The following is an 11,959-nucleotide window of genomic DNA, read 5'->3' as shown; positions in this document are numbered from 1 at the left end:
AGATAGGTGTCAAATAAAAAATATCTATAGTGGTGCGACATCGGCCAGAGAGCTGCAACGAGTATGATAAAATCAGAACAAACAGTCGTGCCAAAAACGTAACCAAATCAATTCAGTGCAGCATAGACAACGTTGTTAATCAATTCGATTAGCCGCCAGCGTCAACTGATCTGATGCAACATGAACAATCTGTTCTTCGGCAATCACGATCGAGTAAACGGTATGGCTGGCTTCGGTTCCAAACGTATCATCGCAGTTCATAGCGTTGCGATGATTGTTTGAATTGATGTGAATGTGATGTGGCTAAATCTTTGGATAAATCTATAAGTACAGCAAGCAGCAACAATTTTCTGCTGGACTGATTTGAATCATGTGTGGCAAAAAATGGAGCTACTTTGAAAATGTGCGCATATTACAAATTTTCGATGCGTAAACAATGGAAATTCGTGTAGATGAACCGAACTGACAGAATCAGACAGAGTAACGGATCAATACTTAAGAATAAACAAAAACTTATTACTCGTTGCAGTTCTCTGACATCGGCGGTTCCCACAAACTGGCAACTTCTTGGAGAGAATAGGAGCAGATCGATATCTCAAGAACTGAGCGGCTTGTTCTTGTATATACGAACTGACATGGCTAAATCGCTTGAGCACATTACGCTGATATTTATACATATATTTTATCATTTATATATACATTTTCAGTGTTACAAACTTTATGACAAACTTAATGTACACTGTTTATGGTATAATTAAATATTAAATAATTGTAATATTCTTGAAGTTTAAAATATTTGAATAGTGTTATTGATTATAGATAAATATACTATTAATATTTTATGAATAATAGTGTTTGATTAACACGGCATACATTTGAACTGAGCAGATATAGGTACACCAGGTAGGCCAAAGCGCATGCGCAAATGCGTAATTATAACATATTTCAAACAAGAAATTTAGAAAAATCAACTCTGTAAGTTATTGTCGTTAATATGCATATCAGTTGTTATTCCAATACCAAACTGTTAAAAATCTGAAATGAAAAAATGTTAATGCGTTATATACCTTTATACGAGCTTTGTTAATTTAACGAAATGCTAACTAAAAATACTCCACCTAACCGATTTTAATAAAGAAAAAACGCTTTTCTAAATATTATTTGTTGCTGCCAGATATTTTGATAAATTTATGGTCTGTTATGTTTGTATTATTTCTATGTGAATGGTTTAGTTGCATAGCCTGTTAGACTTAATACACTGAAAAAAGAATGTAGTTATATTTTTTTGTACATTCTTGATGTCGTTCTTGTTGCTGTGCACAAAAATTATATGTTGTTGTAGACCTTAATCTATGGTGAAGCCAATTTGGAAAATATACATAGGACCGAAAACAGAGCAAGTGAACTGAAGATTAGCGGTGGTCAACTCGTCTCGAATTGAAGTCGATAAATCTGTATATCTTTTCGTTTGCTGTGCATTTAAAAAGTGCTTTACCGAAGTCAGAAATTAAGATATGGAATTAAAATTCGATACTGAGCATAAATCAGTATAGAAGGGCATCGATGTTTTAAATATTTTAAACGTGAGCGTGGTTGCATTCTCGAATAACGGTAAAGTATATATATATAAGCTATATCACTATCTTGTTCGGAACAAGTGATACAAGCACCTTCTCACATAGGTCCAACCCATGTACTAGTAGTGTTGAAATACTAGTTGTGTTGAAAACAGCTCAAAGGGCAATAACTCACTAAAGAAACACGTCAGAAGTAGAAATATTATAGTAAAGCATGCAACTACAAGAACATACAAATAGGTTAATAGATATATGTAGATAAATAAGTAAATATATTCATACGTATGTATATACAAACCAAAATCCTTAAATGATTTTTAGACCAACTGCTAGTTTTCACAACGTTCCGCTATATGTCGAAGCCAGATATATCACTCTCTTGCTAGAAAATAAAACATGTGTATGTGTATGTTAAAGGCTTTTAAAATGAGTGTAACCTATTTATACCTATTCCGCTATTAAGTTGATGTTATTTCTAAGAAGTGCAAACAGAATTAAGGACTTTCGGAATTATTACTGAAGAGGTACAAAGAGTCCTCACATTCGTGGTATTTCAAAAATAACTATTAAAATGGAAAGATATGTATGCATTATTTTATAATAATATAATTGGCAGACTGCGAACACCATACAGTGACACCGTTCCCACGACAGTCGGGTCTACGAAAACCGGAACGGACTCGGATTTTTATCCGGCCAAGCACTGTCAACTAGGCAGAATTTCTGCCGTTACAACAACAACAACACCATACAGTGACTATTGTAGAGGCCGTCAGGAGATGTAAAACACATTTTATAGGAAGGTAAAACTTAGTATTTGAAAAGAATTGAAATTTTCGAACGAGTGTTTCTTTGCGATTTTTCAGATGTTTTACTGACAAAACCTTTTGTATTTATACAGCACGATGTGGTTCATAGAGGACTTTATAGGGTGATGTAATTTTAGTCCCGGTGGTTTCACAATACACCCCCTAAAGGCTCACCTACATATATATGGTTGCACACAGGCAATGATATAATTTCAGGTTTAAAGCGTTAGCGAACTTAGTGACTGATTTTCCTTTTAATGTGTAGTAACCATGTGTAGGAAAACCAAAAAACAACATACATATTTACATTAGTTTTGAAGGAAATATTTGAAACTAGGAATCATAATTTTTTCTTGCATTGAAGATTAACTATTGAAAGCAAAAAAGACGACTTATCGGATTTTGTCATCAATTGTGCTTTTGAATCTAACAAGATAGACGCAAAGCTTCTATTGAAGAAGAGGTATAGCCGTTTATCTTCTTTTAAACACAAAAGTTAAACTCAAACTATTTCTAAAATTAAATTGTGGCTTAGATTCTGAAAACCATTTACTACGTTGAAAATAGATTTAAAAAAATAACATATTACCTTGTCTGGTTCATAAAGATGAGTATGCGGCAATAGAAATGTGGAGCCAACCTCCCGTTCTGCCATTGAGTTTGTATCCTATTAACAAAAAAATTGGTTTTTACTTATTTAATTTAAATTATTATAAAAAGTCATTAATCACGATCTTACAGCGTTCCCCATTCACTATAACATTATAACCGCGAAAATTATTTTCGTATACATTTGCATAATGTTCATAAAAACATTGTTGCTCAAAAAAGAATTTGTCATTCCTTACCACTGGTGAGGGGAAATGAAAAGTCGTATATCGTGGGAGAATTTATTCATTCTAATTTTATGTTGATATTTTCCTGGCTTATATACAATTTTAAAAACTATCTTAAATAATTAAATATATGTGTAGGTATGTATGTTTGTATGTATTGCAGCATATTGTTTATGCTGCTTGATATGTTTTATTCTACATGGGGTTGTTTTCAAGTGTACAGTTTAACATATGTGTGTATGTTTAATGTTAATAGGAAAGTCCTCTACTCACCTTCCTATTACAGTTAAGAGCACATACTTGGAGCCTCTTTTTTAGAGATGCCTAAATTTAGAGTTCAAAGCGGTAAAACATTCGTTTTTGTTTTTGACCCACTGATTTTTTTCTATAAATCTTGTACGCATAAAATTAACGAATTTTTCGTTTTTATTGTTGACCCACCGATTTTTTTTTTCTATATAATCTTGTATGCATAAAATTAATGAATCTCTCTGAACAACTTTGTTCTAAAACCTGTTTAAACTAGTTCATCTAACGGTTTTTTTAGTTTTTTCTTATTATCAGATAAAAAAAATTTTATCTAGCTTCCAACTACTTGAAGAAATGTTTCAATGTCCAGGTTCTTCGAGCGTTTTGACATTTAATATATGTTTGTAATTAGTAATTAAACTTATACTCACTAATGATAAGTGGCACTATAAATTTACATTTATTTGTATTAATACTTACATCATTTGTGTTGGATGTCAGTACATCGAAGCGTATGTGTAGAGGTTTCATAGTGGTTTGGGCTGTAGATTCCTCTGAAGATAGCGCCTCAGTTGATCTGAAAAATCATATATTTCACTATATTATTATTAATCTAAAATATCTTTTAAGGGGTTATTTACAGTTAGAACTTTCAGAAATCGATTTATTTTTTATTTTTTTCTTAACGTGCATATATGTATTTAGGAATACACACAGAAAATTTTATGTCTGTGCGCTGAATATTTTAGAAGTTACACGCAAGTTTGAAAATGCCTTTCATAGTATATGTAAAGTGTATTCCAAACTTTAAACACGTTTTTCTTAAAATCGTGTTCTCTCCCGGAGATCAGCTGTAGTTCGTTTGCAAATAAATATTTTTACTAATAATAACTCTTTAAATATAATTAAACTATCGTAAATATGTGTAAAAATTTTGGGATCAGTAAAGTTAAAGTTTTCTCAGACAAAGTTCTAAGAAATTCGCATTTTCGGCTTTCTAACTGGATATAACCTTTTTAGGCTACTTTATCAATAATGTCCTTCTATCATTTCATTATATGGTATGAAAATCATATAAAAAATAACGCCCACACCGCATACAAGACAACAATCAAAGCTAGTACTAAAAATGCGAAACGAAGTACATTGTTGTACAATCAACTCAATACCTAGAAATTCTTTTATACAATTCAGTCATAATGATGTATCGCACACAATTATCTGCTTCCGAAACTTCTACTTCTTTACTGGCGTAGAAACCGCTTACACATTCCAAGTGAAACCAGCTCCTTCTCCAGTAAGTGTTTTCGTTTATACCTAGCCAGCGTATCCACTGATTTTAATTTTTTAATTCACATAGCAGGATGGGAATAATGAGTGACCTATAGAGTTTTGTTTTTGAAAGTCATCTATCTACGACATCGACTATCTGCAGTAACTTGGGAACATAGTCGCGAGTGCAACGACTGTTTGCTTGATGATAGGCGATATTTCGTATTTTCTTTTACCAACGGTTGTTGAGGTCAATGATATATATCTATTTAGTTCTGCAGCTCTAATTACTTTCTCCAAGAGCAGATTGAAAAAGTCGCACAAAAGCGAGTCAACTTGTCTGAAACCTCGTTTGGTATCGAACGGCTCGCAAAGGTCCTGGTATTATATTTGCGGGGATAACAAATTCAGACAAGGCGGCATAAAGGCAGCTCCTTTTCGTTCTGCCAAAAGCAGCTTTGAAATCGACGAAGAGGTGGTGCGCGTCGATTGCTTTTTCACGGGTCCTTTCCAAGATTTCACGCATGGTAAATATTTGGTTGTTTGATAATTTTTCAGGACTAACGGCATACTGATAAGATCAGTTTGTTGACGGTGAGCTTTAATCCTTCACACAATACGCTCGATAGACCCATATATATGATGTTTAAGAGACTTATTCCACGGTAGTTCCTTTTTTGTGGATTGAGTAAAGCACACCAAATTTTACAAAGCCGATGATGCATGCTGCTTATCAGTACTTTGCCGCCGTCTTCTTGTTTCTCAGACGGGTAATTGCTATTCGAACTTCTTCATGGTCGGGAAATGCAATGTCTGCTCCATCGTCACCGATTGTGGAATCGGGTTCGCCTTCTTCTGGTATTCTCTGACATCAGCAACCGGATCTCCTCTGGAGGTTCTACAAGAGTATGCTCCGATCTTGAAACCTTCTGTTAGTCTTCGCATCTTTTCGTAGAATTTTCGAGCATTACCCCTGTCCGCCAGCTTGTCAAGCTTTTCATACTCACTCAATTCGGCCTCTTTGTTTTTCTGTATGAAAATGCGTCTCGCTTCCGTCTTCAACTCTTGGTATCTATCCTATCCCGCACGTGTTGTGGTCGATGGTAACGTTGCGAGGTAGACATTTTGTTTTCCCTCCACCGTGACATCGTACCAGCTGAAAACCAGTGATTTCGGTTGCAGCTGTTCGTAAGAAGCTTGAAATTTCGTCTTACAATTCCCTTATACAGAGTTGTTGACGAGTGCTCTCAGAGAGCAGAAGTGCAAGTTGAGTACAAAATTGTTCGGCTGTCTGTTGTGATTGCAGCCTGATCAACCTGTGTGGTGTTTTTTCGATCCGGAGACAGCCAGGTAGCTTGATGTATCTTCTTATGCTGGAATCTAGTACTACAGATAACCATATTTCGGGCCCCGGCGAAGTCGATCAACCCCAACCCATTAAAGAATGTTTCCACGTGAAGGCTGATTTTACCGATCGTAGTGCTAAAGAAACCTTCTTTGCGCACCTTGGCATTAAATTCGCCAAGCAGAATTCTGACATCGTGACAGGGGTAACTCTTATAAGTACGCTTCAAGCGCCCATAGAAAGAATCTTTGGTCACATCATTCTTTTCTTCCGTCGGACCGTGGGGCAAATCGGCGATATGTTGAAGAACTTCACTTTGATTCCGATTGCGGCTAAATGTTCATCGGTGTGAATGACGGAGTCTCTCTCCCACCACGAATTCCACACCAAATGTGGGCTCCTTTATATGACTAGTGTAGTAAATGCCACAAGTACCTACTCAGTCCTTGACCCGTCCATCGCATTTTCTGAACGGCAGTGATGTCAGCCTCCACTCTAATGAGTACATCAACCAGCTGGGCAGCGGCAACTCCCCATTTAATAGACCAGACATTCCAGGTGCATGCCTTCAAATTGTAATTTTTAATTACTTTACCATGGTCGTCATCAAAAGGGGGGTCATTTATCCAAGGATACTTTTTCATTTCGCGTTCAAACGGATGTTCTTAAGCTACCCAGCGGATATTTGGTAAAAGAAGCCGTGAGCTACTTGAGGAATTTATAAAATAATCGTTTCTGACCACTCGCAAGTGAATGGGAATCACAGAATTTCCGTCACTTGATTGAACTTCTACACATGACTCCATTCCCCTTCAAATATAGTGTTCATAAGACGCAACGATTCTAATCAAAAATGCTGCGAAACCTAAGAGGTGCACTGGGGTAAATCCGAAGTGAGAATTATATGGAAATCTTGAAATACCAATGGTAAACACAAATCGCACTAATCCCCTAGCGAAAAGTAACAAATATTATATAATACTTACAGCATATTTCGTTGATAATGCCCAAACCAAACATCCATAGAGTCGAGAAAGCTAAAAGATTAAAAAAAAACATTTTTATTAATATTTACATTTATTTTAATAATATCTTCTTCTTTATTGGACACCGCTTTCACGATTACAGCCGAGTTAACAACAGTGCGCGAGTCGTTTCTTCTTTCAATAGGAGATTCCAAGCCAAGCTAGGTCTTTCTCCACCTGGTCTTTCCAATGGAGTAGAGGTCTTTCCCTTTCTCTGATTCCTCTGGCTGATATTCCGTCGAATACTTTCACTTTGTCATCGTCAATGCCTCTGCACCTTATGGCAGGATGGGAATAATGAGTGACTTATAGTTTTGTTTTTGTTCGTCGAGAGAGGATTTTACTTCTCAATTGCGATCTTTATTCATTTCTGTGAACTTCTACACATGGCTCCATCCGTTTTAATAATAAATTGTTAGAAACGTGAGGCCGGGTCAGAACGTAACGTTTTATAGCCGATAAAAAAAATATACCAAAATGTTATTTGATTTATAAAAAATTCACTATTTATTCTTGGGTTTAATAATACAGTTAAATCAGTTTAAAATTTTTAACTTTGAGTAATATTATTAAAAAGAAATTTCAAAATCAATAATCTTGTTTACAAAATACTAGATACTGTTTTCTTATATATTTAAAGCATTAGAAACGTAAATAAAAAATTGAATTTACTTATTGTGGTTTTACTTTACTTTCGGATTGTATTTGAAATACAAAAGATTTATTTTTTAGAAAAATTATTTTTTATTCAAAATAATTCATATTGATTCCAATCCAAATTTAATAAAAACAAGACGAAACAAGGCTAAGGCAAAGATATCGAAGAAGTCCCGTTAAAAGCTCTTGAAAACAGCGTTTTAGATATAATGAATTGTCGCAGCTGATCTTATTTGCAAATTCTTTAACACGTCCTTGAGAAATCTAGAAGACAAACAAGTTTTACTTTTTTCAAACTCGTTGGCCTGAATTAATTAATCCAATGAAATTTAATGGTCAAAATCATTTAGAAAAACCAACTACAAGACCTGAAGCTACGAAATTGCAACGAAAATTTTAGCATTTAGAAACTGGAATTGTGTTCAATGTTTGGAACGTTATTTTTGATAGTTTTAATGCTGCGAGTAAGAAGCTTCAGGAGTCTCAAATAAATTAAACATATCTGGTGCAAATGTATGGATCTTAGCATTGTTTCTGCAAGGGAGACAAAACATTCTCTGAATATATGAGCAAAAAGCCAATGTATTGCCTGGAGTTCAAATTTATTAATAATATTATAGCACGAAATTCCGAAAAATTCAGGCAGATGAGTCATGAAGGTGAATTAGATAAAACCTTTACTTAGTCTTGAAAATTTTCGCATCAGTGTACATTACTGAATTTTAGATACTTTGAGAGTACAACTAGCCGGACGTAAAAGTGCTTATCAAAAGCGCCAAATGCCAAATTGCTTAAAATGTTCTTTACGCACGTACGGATAGAATCAAGGATAAAACTCCTTGCCTTTAATCCATTTTCGTTAAGGGTTAATGATAATATATAAAACCACATTAGCCTTGATTATCAGTGATTTTTTATTAAATTTGGATTTGCTCGTTTTAGTGCCACTCTTCAGTAGTTCGTTGAATTTCTCTGCTATGCTGTTAAACCTTATAAGCCGACAGTGTGACCACCTCGAATTTCTTCAATGCGCTCATAAGCAAACCTGGTAAATCCCTGTAGACATATTCGTCTAGAAAAATTGGCACTAAAATTGGCCGTGCAACTTAATAGGAAACTTTATGAAAGTCATTCCTTTGGCTTTGAGGGTAACCCTTTAGTTCTAGTCGAAATTAGTTTAGATTTATTTAGTACGGGACACGAACTTGTTATCTACGGTTCGAAGCTCTTTAAACCGTTTGTCAAGTCCTGTTTCTCACCAACCACTACTTTACAGCGCCAAAAATTCATTTTCGATCCCCCTTATCAACTTAAAACACGTCTTTGGATTTCAATGTGTCCGTTAAAGGTTGAGGATCGTCAAGAAGTACTCGATATACTTTCCGTGGTCGCCATCGCTGCCCCGTGAGCACAAAGTTGGTTGACCCCTAGTTTTTGAACATGATCGGTAAACCTTTGACTTGTCTAAATAGCCAACAAATATACACGGATCTGCGCGAGAGTCAATCATTCATATTTCAGGAATTTCATATACGCCACGTCCCATGCTTCTATTTTTACCCACAAGTATAAGTTTCACAGTCAGATAGTCTCTCAGTTTGTATAAATTTTAACCCGTGTACCGAAGTATTTGCCATAAATTTCAAATCACACTCGTTAACATGTTTCATTCTGTAATTCCATAAATTAACATTGTGTTTTGCATTCGACAAATTCGCGAAAATTTTCAGGATTTTTAAATAAAACAAAGTACCAATTCGCTCGGCTTCCAATATCACTTTATCGTCACTGCTCATAATCACGACTTCATTCGTTAATTACAGTTAATTTTAACAACCGATAGCTCGTAACCAAGTCAGATACAAACAAAACGTTTTATTAGTCCAAATCGATTTATTTCCCGCGAACCTTTACCGTAGTGCACATTGCTTGACACTTTCAAAAACTTTCGTATTTGCACTCATATGAGATGTACAACCACCATCCAAACACCATCTCATATTTCCTACAGATACTGCTAATGACTTTTCCACTGTATTCAATGCCATTTTCGCGTGTTTTGCTTTTGTGGTTTGTTCTTGCAATTTCAAATCAGGAATTGTCACGCCATATCGCACCGATAGCAATCAATGCTTTGAATTTGCCAAATTTCTGTCTAGGTATGGTTGATTTTGTTTTCTTCTTTATGTAAATCATATTATAGTTTTCACGTGCGCACCTAAAACGCGAGAAAAATTTTCGAAGTCGAACAATCTTTATTCTCAAAGAACATGAGCCGTGTAAATCAATATTAAATGTCTGATATGACGCTCTTATACTGTCCATATAAAAAATTGGTAATTGCTCTTCGTCAATAGATATGCCTATTCCTTTCAGATTCGCTACTGCATAGAATAATGCGTTGAAATATGCTCGAACTTCAAAACTTAACTTTACTATATGCAGTCGTCTACAGTTTTATGGGTCCTGGTTCCATAATCTAAAGTTACGAGGATGTAATAACGACTGACTTTATTAGAAATTTACTTTAACTGGTCGAAATTGACACATCGTTACGCTTTCAAGGCTTATGAATGACTCAAAACTTATATATTAAACTTGCGTTGCAAGGATGCAGACATTCTTCTTTTAACGTCACAAATCGGTTTAGTAACTTTTAAGTTTTATTTCACACAAATAATTATAATTAATTTTAAGTTTTTCATTTTTGACAATAATCTGTAATGCAATGCTCAAATTTAGCTGATTTCTTCATATATATTGCTTGAGAAAGTATTATGAGCTACTGAACTTAAAAGATAAGGAAGAATCACTGTGATCCACAGGGGCAATCTTCGACTGAACAAGAAATTGAAAAGTAAAGCGCTATCTCGACATACAAAACCTAAAATCTACAAGTCTTCCATCATTCCAGTTCTACTATGTTTTGCAGAGGGATGGACATTCGCAACAACTGAAATATGTTGCTAAAAATGTGTGGTGCTTTGTAGCGAATACCACGCTTAATGGATAGTTCAACGATACAAGAGACAATGTCTACGCTGGCTGGTCATGTTGTCGGGATGGATAAGAACAAACCAGCTTTACAAGTAGTCTATGCAGTACCCGCCAATGGAAGCAGAGGAAGAGAAAGTCCTCAACTCCGTTGGAGCGATCAGATGGACAAGGGCTTGGAAAAGAAGAAATAACTGCCGCACTTTCTTTAAAGCGGTATCTACGCCTGCAATAAGAAGAATAATATTACATTAACCCTTTTTTATTTTTTTATTGTAAAATATTGCCGAAATATTTCAACCCTTTTCTATTAAAAATGAGCTGTATCAAAAATATATGTAATTTAACAATTTATAAAAATACTAACCCCAAAAAATAGGAATAAATCGACTGAGCAAAAGTACATTTAACTGCTGTTAAAATTTACGTAACTTACTTATTTTCATCCTTCCCAGAACTACGGTTTTCACTTGAAGATCTATATGAACATAGTTTGGCCATTTGTTGTTGGTATTGTTTTTGTTGTTCACTTGGAACAAGCGTAGCTTGATTCAATCGTATTATTCTTTTACTATTATCTATGTTTGAATCATTCGAATCATTGTTTTTAGCAATATCGTAGCCCCTATTGAGATTAGATCGGAGGTAATTTGAATCGAACTCATCAATAATGCCACTGTTGTTTAAGGCCAATGTTATATGCTTGTTTTTTGCAGTGCTGCTGGTGATTAATATATTTTCACCTACTAAGGCTGATACCTCAAATCCGGCTGAAACAAGAGCTCCCAACTGATGCAGATGCATGTTTTTTAGTTCACAGTCGCCGTCCACAATGTTCCGACCAGGCATCACCTCTACATGTTCAGATCCTCTGATGTTCAGTTTCGATAATACTTTTTTATGTTTTTGCTGAAAAAGATACAAAAATACTGGAATTTGTTTACTAAGATATGTATGAAATAAAATTTTAACAATTCTGATTATAAGCGAAAACTTTAGGGCTCTTTAATACACTTTTATTAGCTGTAGCTCTATTTATGTTTGTAACTTTTTTCAGTGGCCCTGAAATACTATTTATTTGAGGGATCCTATGACAGAGCAATCGAAAATTTGAACAGCAGAATTCAAAAAAGTTTCTAAAAATAGGCAACTAAAATCACCACAAATACATTAACTTAAAGGAAGTAGAAACTAG

At 34.8% G+C, this 11,959-nt stretch overlaps 1 protein-coding gene across 2 annotated transcripts; it reads right to left on the bottom strand.

The window, feature by feature from the left end:
- Positions 1-780: 780 nt before the first annotated feature.
- LOC108973618 lies at positions 781-11,685 on the bottom strand. Of its 2 annotated transcripts, none has more exons than XM_018940992.1 (6): positions 11,201-11,685; positions 7,075-7,125; positions 3,952-4,048; positions 2,976-3,053; positions 1,876-1,959; positions 781-1,035 (listed from the first exon to the last, which is right to left on the bottom strand). In XM_018940992.1, exons 1-5 carry the CDS (start codon positions 11,611-11,613, stop codon positions 1,927-1,929), a joined length of 672 nt encoding a protein of 223 aa, XP_018796537.1. In that variant the 5' UTR covers positions 11,614-11,685; the 3' UTR covers positions 781-1,035; positions 1,876-1,926. The 2 variants fall into 2 exon arrangements, with proteins under 2 accessions (XP_018796537.1, XP_018796536.1); XM_018940991.1 differs by having other exon boundaries at positions 1,876-1,955.
- Between the last annotated feature and the right edge of the window lie 274 nt (positions 11,686-11,959).

Source organism: Bactrocera latifrons, unplaced genomic scaffold (assembly GCF_001853355.1).
Source record: "Bactrocera latifrons isolate USDA-ARS-PBARC rearing strain unplaced genomic scaffold, ASM185335v1 scaffold_493, whole genome shotgun sequence".
NCBI classification, from domain to species: Eukaryota; Metazoa; Arthropoda; class Insecta; order Diptera; family Tephritidae; genus Bactrocera; species Bactrocera latifrons.
This window is presented reverse-complemented; position numbering and strand designations above follow the sequence as displayed.